This window comes from Chaetodon auriga, chromosome 10 (genome assembly GCF_051107435.1).
Source record: "Chaetodon auriga isolate fChaAug3 chromosome 10, fChaAug3.hap1, whole genome shotgun sequence".
Taxonomy (NCBI): domain Eukaryota; kingdom Metazoa; phylum Chordata; class Actinopteri; order Chaetodontiformes; family Chaetodontidae; genus Chaetodon; species Chaetodon auriga.
This window is the reverse complement of record NC_135083.1, coordinates 13,721,048-13,739,031: the sequence shown is the minus strand read 5'-3', so window position 1 is coordinate 13,739,031 and position 17,984 is coordinate 13,721,048. Positions and strand designations below refer to the sequence as shown.

General features: G+C 43.8%; 1 protein-coding gene across 3 annotated transcripts in view; it reads right to left on the bottom strand.

The window, feature by feature from the left end:
• The window catches only part of arhgef25a (Rho guanine nucleotide exchange factor (GEF) 25a), a 44,661-nt gene that overhangs the window by 13,341 nt on the left and 13,336 nt on the right, over positions 1–17,984 (bottom strand). For all 3 annotated transcript variants that reach the window (XM_076741605.1, XM_076741606.1, XM_076741607.1), the window contains 2 exons: positions 971–1,272; positions 324–434 (listed from right to left, as the gene is read on the bottom strand). In XM_076741605.1, coding sequence (XP_076597720.1) covers positions 324–434; positions 971–1,272 — 413 coding nt within the window. The remainder of the gene's footprint in view (positions 1–323; positions 435–970; positions 1,273–17,984) is intronic.

The window sequence follows — 17,984 nt, the reverse complement described above, 5'->3', positions numbered from 1 at the left end:
TCTCACCTCCCCGCCAGGCTGGGTCCTCACTGAGAATTTTACTGCTACTCCTCTCAATGACTGTCCACAGTAAACTGTCTACTAAAATTAACCATGAATGGATTAACTCATGATAGTTTGAATGTCAACATCATGAATTATTATGTCAATTAAAGAGAAGTGTACACTGAAGTTTTCTGGCATCCTGTCAAAAAATACTATTTATATTTAAGACAGAAACATCTGCCGGTGATTATGTTATTTCTATGTGACAGAATTAACATGTGGTGACAGATACAACAGGTCAGATAGTGCTAGTCTTACAGTATATCATGCGTACTGACCTGGGTGTTTGGCAGTGACGTACAGCCAATAAGGGAGTCAGTTATGTAGCTGGGGGACTGTAGTGTAGCCGGTGACAGGTCCTCAGGGCTTGCCAGGCCATCTTTCCACTCCTGGAACACACATACATCTCCACTGTGTCAGAATAACACAATATAAACATGATGCAAAATATCTGTAGCATGCTCATGCGTTCAAACAGCTGCACAGCAGAAAAAGAGAGCACATGAGTCACAGAATATGACGGTGTGAGTTTCTGCAGGCTGAGCCAGCAGTGCTGCTGTTATATAACAACATCGCCACCTGCCATGATACTTAGTCCTCCGTAGATCAAGTCTACATCGAACCTGTGGTCTGCTGATACTCTGCTACCAAATATAAATAAGCCACAGTCAGGATGTTGGTTTTAGTTTGTGTTTATATGAGGGAGAAGCTTTGCATGTTTACTTCAGAACCAGTTCACAAGAAGGCCTTGTGATAAGACGGTGTAAGAATAATTCCTGTTAATGAGTTTACTTACAAGGTGTTTCATCTCATAAGTGTTTAAAGGAACTTGAAGCTCAAAGCCAGCATGCAAAGCCTTGTTTGATTAGTTCATGTGACCAAGAAGGAAGAACGTGCATGCTTGTTACAACTTTTCACTTCTCACCAGTTCTCTGTGGGTGACGGGCAGGATGGTGAGTGTCTCGTCAGGTCTCGGGGGGCTGCCCAGATCCTGGCTGTGGGATGGAAGAGGTGGAGGCTTTCCCTCAAGTTTGCGCACCTGACGCTCCCCTTTGGCGCTGGCCCCGGCGCTGAGTTTGCGGACAGGATTCGTGAGCCACTTCTTCAAGGTGCTCACAGAGCGTCTGGAGCCTGGGGAGCTGGGGGCCGAGCTGCCTGACGCCTGAGGGGGCAGTGATGCCACAGAGGTGGAGATGCTGCCCTCACTGCCTGCTGCCGAGTATGAATCTGGAATGAAGACAAAGGGAGAGAAAGGGAAAGCAGAAAGTTATCAGTAAACTAATGAGTGTCTGAGGGGACAGTAATGTGGAGGTAGATCGCTGGTAAATAAGGGTTTATCGGGTCAAAGGGCACACTACACCCTGACTCTCCACTTTCAGACTGCAATGGTCAATGAATCAATTACTCTATGTACAACAACAGTGCAAAAAAAAGCACTCTATTTAAGACAACAGAACTCCTGATTGACTATTAAATGAGGGTCAGTGAGAGGTGATGGAGGACAACAGGATAACAGAAGAAGTAAAGAGAGAAATAAAATTAGGACTGGGAACATAAATAGATTTCCTCTTCAAACACAGCTGTGCAGCTTTTAGCCGCACCATAAAACATGCACTGTTCTGCTTATTAAACAGACCGTGGTTTTTCTATTTGCACTGTGCATCCAATCACATGACCAGCAGATGGCCGGCGGTTAATTTGAAAAATACACCAGAACAGTCACGGGCCGGCTGCTGCACTGTGATGTCAGGAGGACATGGGAAGTGGGCTGTGGGGGGTGAGCTGGGACCGGACATCCAGTTTAATCCTTTGTAGACGGGAAGATCCTTGTTTGGAACTGTTTGTTTTTACTGTCTTGTCCTCTATTCCCATCCTGCCTCATCCACCCAACTGCCCTTCCTCCTGCCTTCCTGAGTCCTGAGCTAGCTCTTCCTGAGAGATGTCTGGAGTGTTTTATCTGTTGTGTGCAAATGTACCTCAGTCATGTCGCCTCTCCGTCTTCTTGCCCTGAACCCGACCTCTGACCCTTGATCACCACTCTGCTGCACATGGAGAAACACTCTCTCCTGCTAAGACTCTGACTTATTGTTGTTTAACTATAGCCGCTTTTTCACACCAAGTGTCAACTGGATGTGTCTTTAGTTTCCAAGACAAATGACTTTGTGAATTCATGACGCATTTGTTTACAAGAGGACAACACTGACCTCATTTTGGGGTTCCTTACATGAGCCACCGTGGAAGATCTTATCACGGCGCTCAGTAGTTAGACCTCAGACTGCAGGAGCCACACTGACACATCTTGGCCCATTTTGTGAGTGTACCGTCTTCAAAGGCAAAGCCAGAATAAATTCACAATCCCCTTCAGTGTTCATGCTTAAAGCGACTGAGCTTTTCTGCACTTTATTCATTCAATTACTTCCTCTCCGAAATACAATAGCAGCCACTGTGCCGATCAATGCAATGGAGCAATGTGAAAATGTCCCCTTCTCTCCTGTGCACAAACCGCAGTCACAGTATTTGAGACATGGCTAACCTCAAAGCAAAACAACTCATGTTTGTGACATCATATCGCTGCCAGCGCATACAAATTTGGGTGAAATACATTGTTTGTGGATCTTAGATGCAAACAAAAAACCTCTAACTTGCCTGTTTGTGTGTTTTCCCCATTGAGACAACATTCCCTCTGTAATCTGTCTCGCCATTCATTTTACAGGCATCATGCATGTGTGCGTGTGTGTGTGTGATCCCAGGGTGGCCAATTTCCCCCGTCCTCTCCTCTGTCACTCCCACCCTCATCCACATGAAAGACTGGAGAGTGTAAGGAGATCTGAGCCTGGCAGGACGGGGGGGTTGAACAGAGGGAAGAGACAAGGCGCAGAGAGGGGTACAAAGAAGGGAGATGGCTAAACCCTGCGGGGGACAGATGGAAACTTTGAACAAACACTGGATGGGTCCGTAGACAGTAAGAAGACATAAAAAAAAAGGAACAGCAGCCTGAGTTCAAGCCTTTACCCTTTGTGAAATGTCAATAAGACATTATTGAAGACAATAAGATATCAAGAAGCATCTGAAAGCTATTGCATTTATGGTTGGTGCTGTTAAAAAGCCTAAGGCAAAGCATACGCCATCTCTGAGGGAAGTAGTGAAAATGATGCTGAGCACATGTGATAACCTCAACCCCAGCTTCGCTGACGTCTAACAAGGGCCAGGCCCAGAGGTTTGTGTTTCTCTGTGTTCCCTGCTCAGGTTTAGTCAGGCCAGGCTTTAGGGGTCATAGTGCAGAGACACGGCCAGTATCATTGTTTCTAACCAACTCCAGACATTAGTGGAGATAGCTTATCGGGGTGGGGGGGGGGGGCACTCTCTGTGCCTGGAAGCAATTAAATGCGAGTGGAGACAGCAGTGCTGCTTCATGATTCGAAACCCTGCGTCAGAGTGACACAGAGGCTCTGTCAAACGTACAGATTCACAACGTGCTGCGTGTACATAATTTACTGGTTTTATAATGAAGATCATTACATCTGCATCTGTCACCATGGCAACTGTGCAGTTCCCCTGCTGATTGTTGTGTATATGGGTCAGTTTCCCTGTTGACCCTGGAAAGTTTAATCTCTGCATTGCTATGAAACCTCTACTAACCATTACAGGGACATCTATCACAGCTTTCTCAAAGCAACAGCACAGGAACTGTAAAACACAAGGGGAGATGATGAGCGTCTCCTCTGAGCAACACGCCTCTGTTCTCCCCACACATCGCAGGATGAGAGGAGCTTGATACCATTATACACCTACACAGAGGAAACTGGAACAAAAAAAACCCTTCCCACTCTCCCTCTGTCTTGCTTGCTGCTAATAGTGCCCAGTGACATTTATCTCCATAATAGCACCACTAAGAAAAGATTACCCAGGCTGATTTTGTTAATGCAACTTGACTATTGTTTATGTGGTTGGAATAATTAACAGTCGAAGGCACAGGGACTGCATTAAGCCGGCCCGCTCTGTGATCAGTTAATGTTGGGCTTTCACCAGTCGCCCACTCACTGTCTGAGAGGCTGAGCGGCGGCCAGGTGGGAGGCTCGCCGAAAAAGTTGCTGTACTATATAACTCAAGAGCCAAGTGGGTTTGTGCTGCAAAGTAGTTCCAGACTTTCTTGAAGGTATTCACTCATAATAGTGAAGTTTGACAGTAGTCGCCGCTGAAGAGGACAACCGAAGATTTAATTTAGGCATGCTAGTGAAGTACCATCTTATTCTTCCAGCACTGATAAGCAGACACTTTTTCTTGAAAGACACTTTTTCTTTCTTGGAAAAGCAAAAAATCAAAGCAGGAAGCAGCCAACATTGGCATTCTCACTTGAAACCGATTCGATGTTCGTCTGTCTTTTTCATGTGCTTTACAGTGAACCATGTCTGCTCGACAACGTTTCACATTCTGCTGCAAATTGAATTATCCGGTGACTGTCTGTGACACAGCTTGTCCAGTCATGTGGAAAGGGGAAAACATCCGATGCAGTATTCTCACGAGGGTCACAAAGGTTCGGATTATGAATATTAGGTTGGATACGATTGAATAAATATTAAATTTCCTGGCAATTTACGTTTGAAGCAGAAAACTAAAAATCAAATAAGGGAAAATGACACAGGCGAAGCTGCATAAAGTGTGCGGGTGGATGATGTGGGTAGATGTGCTGTAAGTGTTGGTCCCCTGAAGAAGTTTGGTCCAACTTCCTGTTATTGATCAGTTGATAAGTGAGTGCTGCTGAGCCAACAAATCAGGCTAAAAGCGTTGGCTGTAATGGAGCAAACTTGTTCACAGCCACTCCTCTCTGGAGCTCTCTGTCAATCCCACCGCCTCTTGGGACCAGAGAGGCAATTTAGGCATCACTGATCTCCACCAATACACACATGCAGACAGACATGCAGGTGCCCGGACACTTGCACGTATGCACAAATGCCACATGCACATTTTTCCTGGGTAGATGCTGCAGGCTGTTCGTTTCCGATTCGAGCTTCCAGTGTCATTTATCTGTCAGAATAAACAACACACAACACATCAGAGGCAGGCGACCTGCTGGTCACCAAAGTGTCAAACATGTCAAATGTCCAGCTGAGTCTAAAGGACTCTGACAATTAATGCCAGCACCTCACAGATCACAGCCCCGGGGGTCTGAGATTGTGGCAGTCAACACGCAGGCACCAGACGCCCTCATGCATCATCGATAACAACACAGCACCATGCTTATCTTCTCTATTCTCCCTCTTTTTCATTGCCCTCCCCACTTTATGGTCTTCAGCCCAGGCTCTGTTTGTATATTACATTTCACCTACTCAGAGGAAATGGACACTCTTCCCATCAACCAGCAGGGCCTGTGCTGCACTCAGCCATTCAAATGTGCAGACTGAAAGACCTGGGAGACAATGAGGCACTTAGTACCTGAGGCATATGACCGGAAATCCTCTCCGTCCTCTGATGAACTTTAACAGAAACATAGTACAAAGGCTTTTTACTTTACTTGCTATAATATTTAAAATCTCCATATGCTGTGATTCTCGATGAACAGACCATTTTTGGACCTTTTGAATCTCTTGATTTTCTGCACTTTTCCCATTACATTTCATGCTATTCGTCCCAGGCTGGTTTATGTGTATTTTGTTTGTGCCGCTTCTGATTAATAAATCCTGGCACTTGGCTGTTCTCTCGTTCTCCTGTCCTCCCTCCTCCCCTCCACTTCATCTTGACTCTTTCCCCCATACAGCTTGTTCCCCACCCCTGTTTTACTCTGCTACCCTCTTCTGCTCTTGTACCCTCTCCCTGCAGTGCAGTGTTTTTAAGAGTTTGGCTTGGCCCTGCCCTGGGATCAGGACGCACAGCTCCCTCCTCTGATGCAATGCCCTGCTCTGGCCCAAAGCTGCTGAGACCGGCACAAGCTCGACATGCAAGACCAACTGGCAGAGAAGACACAGTGACACAGGAGCATAGGAAAAAGTACTTGGAACATCTCTCTTCTACGCTCTTCTCTCATGGTGATTTTGACAGAACTGAGCTCACAACTTTAGAAATCCTCTAAAACGATTAAGCAGTGAATATGAATGTATATTTTAAAGAGCATCAGAAAGAGGGAGAGGCTAAGAGATGGACTGATAGGGATTATTCGTGGTTTAGGTAAGCAGTAAATGACAGTCGAGCACAAATGCCAGACAGACTGAAGCTAAAACCTTGAATGAGAGAAGAGGAGGAGATGCTGAAGAGGAAGAAGGGAAGGAAGGTGATTAGTGCAGCAGCTGCCTGTTAAATATACTTGAGAGCATAAAAGCAGGACGCCTGCTAATTCCTAATCTTGTGCACAGAAACATGTATGCAATATAGCACAGCTGTGGTCATCACTGTGTGTGTCATATGTGAGTGTATCAGCATGCAATAACCTTTGGAGACACACATTGCTGTCAGACAGACATTTGAAGAGTGATTTCCTGTCCTCTTACTGACCTAGTTTGTGCAGACACACATGCACACACACTGCTGTGATTCCAGGAGCACAGGAGGAAATACGTGGTAGACACAGTCAAGTGACACACACAAACAAGCCATCAGGACCGCTCTCCTGACATCAGCACTCTCAGCCAGGCTCTGTGGCGCATTTTTCATCACTGTAAAGCACCAAAGTAATGTCAGTCACAGGAAAACAGACCCGAGTAGATGATGCTGGCATTAATCCTATTGTCTGTGGAACAATGTGGTAGAGTGATTCAGACACTTCTCCTGATGAGGGCTTATGAAACAGCCCAAAGTGATAGACAGACATAAACCACCACAAGTGCCATTGACTGTCAAAATCAGGTCAATGTGATGATAGCAATGCATTTCAAGTGGCCAAGGTTGTCTGCTTCCTGTTGAGATTCTGCGCCCTCAATCTCAACTGAGGTTTGGATGTTATTTTGCCGAAAAAGGATGCATCAGCAGAAATAGGCAGGGGCGATCTGACTGCAGACAGTCTTTATCCCAGCTGCTGCTGCTGCTGCTGCAGCAGGCTCCTGGAACCATGTTTGTGGTTTGTGGGCCTGAAAACTCCAGACATTCCTCCAGAACCATTCAGAAGAGAAAGAGATTTGCCAAGTTTCTGGCAACATCTGCCTTTATTTCCTTTTATGTAAGCTATGGGGAACCGAACACACACTGCATGTCAAATGCAAGGGATAAAGGTTCCAGTGTGGTACATTTCACACTCACACTGACATTAACGAATGGATCATCATGGGATCAACAGAAGAAAACAAAGATACTAGTTGTGATTTAATACTTGTTTAAATTCATTAAAGGAGCTTGTCAGCGGTTAAGACGCTGAATTATCAACAATGGTCAAAAGAAAGCAGCATAGGCCAAAATATCTTGACTTTTGGCATTAAGGATGGATTAAGCTCTAAAAACACCTGATCCTACATAAAAACTCACAACTCCACATCCAAGGTTTGTAACATAAACTTTCTGTTAAAGAAGCCCAATCTGAGCTTTTTTCAGACTTGGAGAGTTCCCTTCATACTGACATAAGTAATGGAAGGATACGTAATACTTCTGTATACCAGCTGCAGACATTTCAAAGTCCAATACTTCAGTGCTATAAATTTAGTGGTATTTACATTTCAACAGAAACTATTCAGTTAAAATTAGGTGTTTACTTCTTTAATAGATCCATTTCTTTATGTCCAGTATTTGCTTCCATACATTCAGAGCCACAGAGGACATCATACAGCTGTTTTGACAGGTTGAGCAGTGACAAGTGAACTGATCTTCATGTGTAGAATCAGTGGCATGCCCCCTTAATCCCCTCCCTCACACACAGACCCCCACTCCTCTGTAACTGTGTGTCGAAATGATGTCTACCTATTGACATCACCAATCGTAACCTCAATTTTTCCCATGCTGTGCCTGCAGCAAATATTACTGATCACTCCTGAGTTGTGAGAAGCACAAAATCAGCCCTTGTCAGCATGACAATAAGTCAAAGTGAGAAACTATTTAGACTCACATCAGAGTTATTAGTGTCTTTAACACAAACACAGAATTAGTTTGAAGTCTGAAAATTGGGTTGAACTTATTTCTGTCTGATCTCTTTATTTAACTGTACAGAACAATGTTTTTGTAGTCAAAACAGAGTTCTCATGATCAGGAACAAAGAGGAGCCGTTAAAAGGTCAGTATGAATCTGGATATGTTACGCTGCCAAAGTATACGGCGATGAGAAAATCACACACAGGTGTTCATTCTTCTGTTTTCTTTCAGAAGCAGCAGGGGAGGAAAATCCTGATGTTTCAGTTTGCAGCCTTCATCAAGTCGCCTGGCAAAGAATATTTACCTTGTGATCTCACAGAGACACATGAAGTAATTTACTTGGACAGATGTTCTGTCAAGCAGGTTGGACAACGGATGACTGATACTGAACCGTACTTCACTTTATATCAACTCACTCATTGACAGCGATGGAGGAAGTACACACACAACATGATTTAGCCAAGCAGGACATGCTCCTGGATCAACATCCCACACTGCTTTCCTGGACCAACATTGCAATCAACCAATCGCAGCCCTCTGACATCATTAGTGTGCTGCTCCCGTGCCTCTCTCAAAATTCCTCTGTGCTAAACTAGGTTGTCCAAATTCAGGTTGCTGGAGGATCACAATTACATGCATCACAGTTTATTTGTTGATTATTGTCAAAATGAAAAATGCTTCATACTGTATGTGCCCTTTGAGAAACACTTCACAGCATTTGGTACACAAAATGTGGGATGTCAAAGCAGTTACATGACCTTGCAGTGTCCACGTGGCACTCTGATTTAGTGTGGGTACTGTGTGAGGTGTGTGTGTGTGTGTGTGTGTGTGTGTGTGTGCCCAGATAATCATAGTGATGATCAACTCTACCCTGTCAGCCTCTTTAGCAGCAGGCAGCAAACATGCACACTCACACGCACTGAGTACTGATCATCACTATGATTATCTTGGCACACACACACACACACACACACACACACACACACACACACTAAAACACAGTGCAAATTAAAAGCGATTGTGATTCCATATGGCAGCTGTGGCAGTGCCAGTCAGGAGGCCTGCAAGGAGAGCTGGAGACAGGGCTGTGGTGCCTGCTGGGCTGTGGGGATGTGGAGCCTCTCCTCCTGGCCCCAGTCTGCCTGACAGCTCTGGTCCTCTCAGCTCTGGGCTGTTGATGTTTTTCACGCTGGCTGTATACAAGGTCACTTCTCTGAACTGCAAGTAGCCAAGCCTACTGTATATACCTAAACGAGTCAGATGTGAATTGTGGGTAGGACTTTGAATTTTTCGAACAGCCAATTGCATCACATATAATCACGTGTTTAGCATCCACGCGTACTGCACATTTGAACACACTGCTTACTTGACCAAAGCATAAAAGGTGCCTAAACCGCAGAATGAAGAAGAACGTGCAGTGCAGCTCTCATGCTGATCTGGCACACTGCGTTCACCTGCGGGTGTAAATGTGCTGCGGTTATTCTCACTCGGTCTTGATGGTCTTACCAGACACATATTCTCATTCCTTTCCATGGCCCTCTCCCACTCTAATTGCCATAGCAACTAAACCCAGAAGGGGAGAGACTAAGTGACAGCCGCACAAAAGATTAACCATCAGCAAGACATGAAAATCAACTTACACATGTGGGCACACACACGAGCTCATGTTACACAAACACACGTTAGATTATCGTCAAAATATCACTAAGAAATAACACACAGATCTTTGTTAATGCTGTTTTGGTATCTTTTTGCTCATCGTTATTTATTTTTTGGTGCTGTGTGTTAGTGCTAATTTTTAATTTCATTATAGGTTGTTGCTATTCATTATTTCATGTGTAGCATTGTCACGACCCCGCCCCTTCAGGTTGCTAGGCTGCCTGCTGTCTGTCTTTTTCCTTTCCTGCTGAAGGTGCCCGGTAGGTGGGGTCATCGTGAATGTTATTGGGAACACCTGGGCCCGGTGTTCCCACTACTTAAGCCCACGCCTGACTGACTCCGATGGGAGAAAGGGAGAAAGGAGAGAGGAGAAGGAGGCTCCACTCCCCAGAGCGGTGCTCCCCATGTTTTGCCCTGTCGACTTTAGTTCGTTACCTTAGTTGCTTATGTTGAGTTAAACAATCAGCTGACTATGTTGCTTTAATGTTTGTCACCCTCTGTTTTACTTGCCGTGGCTTGGAGCCGGTCATGACAGCATCATTTCACTTATCTTCTGATGCTGCATTTTCTGCTCTTATGGATGCTGTGATTTTGGGTTGTTGTCTGTTTTCTAGTTGATATTTTTGTTTGGACCCCAGGAAGGTGAGCGGCCACTTACTGGAAGCCAACAGGCTTCAAGAATAAAGAATGTACACAAGCCTGTCTGAGGCAACACACACACACACACACACACACATGCAAACTGTAATAATTTGCATCAGTATTCATACAGCAAGGCACCATTAAATGGTTTTCTGCCTTATGGTCATTTGTAAAACAATGCTGAGTGCACAAAGGATGCCTTTGAAAAGCTAATTCCAAATTCAAGAAAAAACCATGTGCACCTGTCAGCTTTTGTCTGTTTCAGATCAAATCCGGCATTTGGAGCAAGAGCTCTCCATCTGGCCGTTAAGAGGGTGTCTTATGAATACGCAAAATCCACTGGAGTGTTAGAGGAAGACCTGGTGCTCAGGTCCACCTGCAAATCCATGGTCTAAGTCCACAGACTGAACAGTGATTGAACAAGTGAAGCAAAGAATAGAAAAGTCTAAATATTTCCAGGGCTCACTGGAGTCTCTAAAACTGTTTCTGTCCTCGTTGCTCTATGAACTGCTTTGTTTTCTTCTGCTCTGTGTTACCACAGAAACTCATCATACTGATATGGCCTGGGGGCAGCATTCCTAACTTTTTTAACTCTAAAATCATTAAAGCTCTAGTCATCTTAGTTTTGCTGCTACATGGCTGTGACACAGAATGCCTGTTATCTCAACCACAGGCCACAAAAAGTGATTTTAAACCTCAAGTGTTGGCCACAGTAGCCTCTCTCTGAAGGAAGAGCTGTGTGTCTGTGGCAACAATCAATGCTGCTTGCTGACAACTGACAATCGGTGTGGTCTGCTAACAAAGAAGAGGAAAACAGCTCAATTTTGGTTTGCTAACAATGTTGTGGAGCAGGCAAAGATAAGAGAAAAGGTTTAGGGCCATCTTGGAAATGTGAATTTCCCAGTAAAAACTTCTTGAACTTCTTGCATTCCTCCACAGGACACATATTGTCTGCTGGAGTGAACAGAGTCAACAAGCTAGGTCAGCTAAGTTTAGTCAGCTTAATTTTTCTCGATTTAGTAACACGTAAGACACCAAATAATTAGACACTGTTAAGAAGAATGAACTTGTACAGAAAGAGACAAACAAGAGGCAGAATTCAGGTCAGAAGTCAACAGAAGAGAAATGCTCCACATACTGATGTTTTGTAGGGTAACCAAAGGGTTTAGGGCTGCCTTCAATATATGCCAATAACTAACTGGACAGGCTTTCATATCCACAGTTTGAACCGATTTGATTAAGGCAGCCTTTCCCAGGTACAAAAAGCTCTCATGGTCAGTGAACAGAGTGAGCAAGCTCAGCTCATCTGAATCTTAGTCAAAGCTCAATCCCACTTCTTCAACACAACACCACATCGCTTTCAATATTGTCACTTTCCATTGTTTGCTTTGCTTTGCTTTGCTTTGCTTTGCTTTGCTTTGCTTTGTGCACTGTTATGGAAAGTTTCTCAGCAAGGCCTCTATCAAGTATCCTCTGGGGAGAGCTGCAGAGGAAGGGAGCCACAATCGGAGCACTTCTCTACCCTGTCAGCCTGAGGGGACACTGAAGTAATAGTTGCACTCAACCTGTTGCTAAGACTTACAGTAAGCATGCTCCAATCCTGCTGGATGAAAAGATGTTCTGAGTAGAGCGCAAACACGTCTTTTTTCCACAGTCTATATAGAGGTGTGAACAACGAGTGATTGAAACACTGTAAGGGAAGTAACCAAGTTTGAGCGTGGTGAGAACAAATGTCATACACACCCCTAAAGACTGCCGACGTAAAAAGACCCATATGGACTGAAAGTGGGGGTAGACTCACAGGGGGAAGTGGCTCCTCTCCCGCTCTGCGCTGTAGGAGAATTCTTTCTAAACAAGGTATGGAATGCACTCCTGTGTTTCATAATTTGTTCCCTCATTCTTCTCCTCTGCACGTTTACAAACAGAGCCCCGTGGAAGAGGAAAAAGTGAGGGAAAGAGAGTGGGAGAAAGAGGAGGAGAAGTGCATGGGAGCTCTGGAAACGTGTCAGGGGAAGGCCATTTAGCCGAGCGAAAGGGAAAGGATAATGAACTGTGAAAAAGGGAGATGGTGAAAATAGTGAGAAGGGGAGAAGACATAATTAATAGCCGTCTGACTGGCTGTATGCCGACCGGTCTGACAGAGAGAGAGCTGGGAGAGAGGAAGAGGAGGGAGAGAAAAGGAGAATGCCCCAGGAATGATCTTAATGCTCCACTTGGTGTTCACATTCCAGGCCGACCAATCATGCAAGATTCAACCCAAAATCCAGATGATTTCTTCTTCCAGCTGGGAAACTGGGAACGCTGGGTTGTTACAAGCCTCCTCGTCCTTTCTCTCACTCCATTGCTCTCTCTCTCTCTCTCTCTCTCTCTCTCTCTCTCTCTGTCCTTTTCTCTCTTGCATGTGTTTGTGAGAGAGAAACAATATGGAGGAGATCAGTTGCACAGCAGAGACGAGACAGGGGGTTGGGTGGGAGAGCATAGAGGAGATGACGAGGTGGAGGGTGGGCTGCGGTGCAAAGTTTAAAAATATCTCAGACTGCCAAATGCAAGGCTGGACCACAGCAGTCCAACAGCATACCTTCGATTTCAGCTATTTTTGTTGCTTTTTTCCATAATGTCTGGAGTCTGCCTTATAAGCTGATGACAAAGACGCTTCTCCATGTGAGACATAAAAAGGCACGATGTGCTGTCACGGCAAATTTCCCTCACGTTTGCTAGTGCGGCTACTTTCTGTCGAGTCCTCTCGGCTTGTTAGCAGAATTATTCACGGTCTTGGGTCACAGATTAGTAAAGGGAAACCTGGGGATCGAGCTGCTGCGCCTGTAAACAAGTACACTGCTGAAGTGCCCTTGAGTAAGACACTGAACCCGACCACCTCCGGGGGTTGTAACTCATCATGCTCTCTGACTCGTCTGACAATGAGGACAACAAAAATCACTTTCCTACAATAATCAAGTGTTTTAGTTTAAATTGTGTGGAAACTGCAGCAAATGAGCCATTTGTTGAAGCTGAAGATTGCAAAATAGCTTAAAATATATTTATATACATGGACAAAATAACAGGAACGCTTCACAAAGTGATGCACTTTAATGTACAGCTGAGACCGTTAGTCGTTTAACTGATTAGCTGATTGACAGAAATGATTGCTTAGTATTTTGATGATCAATGAACTTGTTTTGTGTTACGTGACAGTAACTTCAATAGCTTTAGGTTTGATTTGTCAAAAAACAAGCATTTTGTTGACGTCACATTGAGCTCCAAGAAACTGTGATGGGCGTTTTTCACTATTTTGTGACATCTCAGACCAAACAATTAATTAATTTCACAAATGAAGCATATTGCTGATGTTTCTGTTTTGACCGTGACTTGTACATGCAGTGTTCGTGTAGTTCAGTAATAATCATGCAGTATGTTGCCAGTGATGCAGATATAACTAGAAGAGAGCCCTCAGCAGAGTGAAGATCTCCATCAAGTGTGTCTGGAGGCTGTCTGGATCGTGCAATGTAAAGCGTTAGTTTCCAAGAGAAATGCCAACAAAAGGAGACAAAAGAATGTGCCAACGTACACCATGTTGCCCCAGTGGAAAAAACTGAAGCAGCTGCTGATCACCTGACCAGCTGGTTAACAGGAGAGAGGAGGCAGCAGGCAATACAGTCACTACAACCACCAGAGGTCCTAAGCCATACCAGTGACATGCCGTCAGGGGAAGCAGGGGAGGCAGTGCCTCACCTGTTAAAATATAATTTGAAAAAAACTTGCCGTGGTTATTTAATTTAAGAGGAGGAAATTCAGACTTAAGCTCATGACTGTTCTATAAATTTGATTTCTGTGTGTTTTCAACATTTCTATGGTCAAAATCGCTAAATTTACACATTTCCTGGTGAAATACGTGGGAGAGGTGAGGCAGCAACGAGCTGTGCCTCACTTCTGTCCCACACACGCAGGCAGTTGGCTCATGCCCATTGCTGTGTCTCTTTATATCGGCCATAAATGCGCAGCGAAAATGCTCCGGGTGAGGCAGACAGTACCGTGCCGCACTGATAGGTGGCAGTGCTGAGCTCCATCGGCGCAATGCACGTCACTGCGTGCTCTCCTACGCAGAGGGCGTGTTCAATTAAAAAAGAGAGATCAGCCCCAAAAAAAAAAAAACTTTTAAGTTTTAAAAAATCGAATTTGACCTTACATTAAATATTCTTTTGTTTTTCTTGCTGTCGTATTGTTGAACAGTGTGGAATTGATTAAAGCATAATTAAAAGCTTTTAAAAAAAACTAAATGTTTCAAATAAGGTCAAAATTGAAATATAAGCTTCTGTTTTGGGTTCATATATTTTTTCATCTGACTCCAGAGGAGTCAGTGCCTCACCCGTCATGAACCTCACGTCACTGTCCCATACAGTCATAAATGTCCACAAAAAATATTAGGCTGATTTATGTCCCCACAATGTGAGAAGTACATGCGCACACATACACACACACACACACACACACACACACACACATACACACAAATATGACCAAATGCATCATCTTCTCCAAGCTTAAGCTAGATGATAATGAACTCTATACTATGTATGTTATATATGTATGTTATATTTGTCTATGTAGTAGTTGTTGTAGTTCCATCTAATGTTCTTTGAATTGAAAACGTCTGTCTTGTTTTTAAATGTTTTTCCGTCTGTCTGTCTGTTCTCCCCCTCTCCCTGACATTCAACCATGTAAATGTGTGTGTGTGTGTGTGTGTGTGTGTGTGTGTGTGTGTGATTGCTGGGGGGAATCCTTGTCCTAACTCACTGCATGCATGAGTCAACAGTCACACATAAACACACTCACAGATGCACAGGGAACACATATAGATGCACAACGCACGCACAAAGCTGCACGTAGCCTTTCTCCTTCTTTAGAGGACCATAAAGGAAGAGAAAGATGAGGCAGAGAGAACGTGAAAGGAGTAGAGAGAAAGAGATAGTTATGGAGGAAGAGATGGATATTTTGGGTCCACAGATGGAGAAGTTGTTTTAGTTGCTGCAGCCCAAACCAGCCACAAGTCCCAGGCACAACCAAAGCTACTTAGTGCCTCAATGGGGGGAACAGAGCAGATCAGAGAGATGTGGAGAAAAACACACAGCCAAATTACGAGAAGATACCTGTGTGTGTGTGTGTGTGTGTGTGTGTGTGTGTGTGTGTGTGAGAGAGAGAGAGAGAGAGAGAGAGAGAGAGAGAGAGAGAGAGAGAGAGAGAGAGGCTGAGAGCTTTTTCTGTAAACCATAAACATGTAACTCTGCAGCTTTTTATTTCCCCTTATTATCATTATTATAAAACATCAAATACAAAATGTTTGGAGCTTTGTACAACTCCTGATTCCAAAAACACTGGGATGCTGTGTAAAACATAAAGAAAGCAGGATCTGATCATGTGCTAATCCTTTTTTTGGCATACAGTCAATTGAAAACAGGGCAAGACAAAATATTTAAATCACTTAAATTGACTTATTTTTGTAAATATATGCTTATTTTGAATTTGATGCCAGCAACAGGTTTCAATCAAGTTGGGAGAGGAGCAGCAAAAGGCTGGGAAAGTTGTAGAATGCTCAAAAAAAAACAGCTGTTTGGAAAATTCCACAGGTAAACAGGTTCACTGGTAACGGGTGATAGTATCATGATTGCATAAAGAATATTTCTGAATGGACTCTGCAACCTGTAGGAAAGTACAGTTCATTTGCAAATTATTGCTTTCTGTTTTATTTTCGTTTAACACAGAATCTCTGCTTTTTTGGAATCAATGTTTTGATCAATGTATTATTGTCATGCATTTCCAATCTCTTTCTCTGAAATATATCCATGTATTTGTTCTTCCTTCATATCTTTCACATGTATGGAAGATGTATCCTATCTTATATTTTGAAAACACATTTTAAATATATTTTCTATGACACTTTCAGATATGTGTTGTTTGTTTTTTTTTAGATCACATTTAGACATTAAATACTGTGTATATTTTCACAAAGCCATTTTCAAATGCATTCTGAAGATCCAGTTGAATGAAAATCTGAAGCAATTTGGAAAAAAGAGGCTTATACTCAACATATATCCATTTCCATATGGGCTGACTGTGTGCCTGCTTTAAGTGTGTTCTTACCTCCATGATCCCATCCTTATCTTTCCTTTGTTTTCCTCTGTCTCTCTGGCAGCTTTTATGCGTGTCAGATTTACCTCAGGGTGCATCCCAAATACCACTAGGTGTGTGGGAGGCTGTGCTGCAGTAATGACGTGATGTAGAAATGATTGTGTTGGCTTACAATGCAGTGGCATATATATCATGCTTAGCGTTACCATATATGTATAAGAAAAACCTTGTCAGTGTCATCACAGGGAGTCTGTACAGACTTTTTCTGTGAATTCCTGCCTTTGTTTGAAAGCTGCAATTTGATCCTCAAAAGGAGTGAACACACACATTTACTCTGTGCTGGGCTCGCTTTATTCCACCTCTCTCTCGCACATTAGATATTTCCCAAAACGCAACCCTCCAGATGTGACCTGATCCACAGGTTGTATTTCCTGCCTCTGGCTCTATAGAGGCAATAGACTGAGCACAACATAAAACAATGGCACACCATCTATTTTTAAATGGTTTGTCGACATTATTTGCTGGGAAGCAGCCCTCGCTGAAGGCCCGCTGGCAGCCAGTCTGCTAATGTGCCATGCAGAGCAGCGCTGACATCAGACACACTTTTCTCTTTCATTATATCCATCTCTCCACCTATCCAACTCTCTGAGCTTCTCCATCATGTGGAGCACTGCCCCGATCAATGATCCCACCTCTCCCCTCCCCCTGCACTCTGGTTTATACATTGTCATGTATTTCCTGTTACTCGAATTTTCATGCCTTCTGGTGCTTGTGAGTCCTGTAATAAACCTGCAACACACACTGTGCAGCAACAAACAACACATCTACACACATTCGCACATTAGCTAAGGACTCCGCTGCTCATGTTCTTGCTTCATTATGCATTGATTAAGAGAGAAAAAAAATGGCTTGGAGGTCGGAGAAAGCCACTGATTCGCCTGTTTTTCTGGCGCACTGCAGTGCCCTTTCTGCATTAAAATGAACTGGTTAGAAGCGCGACTGCTGACCATCTTGGGCATTTAGTCTGAGTGACGGCAGCTGAAATTTCAAGTTTATTCACTGATTGCTTCATGTGAGCGTGTTGGTCTGAGGGGGAGTGTGAATGATGCCATGCGTCGGGCGCACATATGGTGTGACATAATGGCAAACTGCACTGTGTGTCATCATCCATCTTACAAGTAAGTGTTATTACACTTAAGTAGGGAATGAATCATGCAGTGCACTATAATTTCCTCTTGTGTCAGCGGAGCGGCTTTTTTAGAATCTGTGGATAGTGTGGATGCAGACAGCCTGTCACTGAGACGAAAATGACTATAAAGAGGAAATTCTTTGTTTGATGTTTGTATCACAGTCATGTTAGAAATCTGGCAGCTCACACCGAGCAATCACGTTGTATTTTGACCCTGATTATGTCAGCTTAGATTAGAGAAGTCATGGCTTCAGCTGGCATTTCTTAAAAAAAAAAAAAAA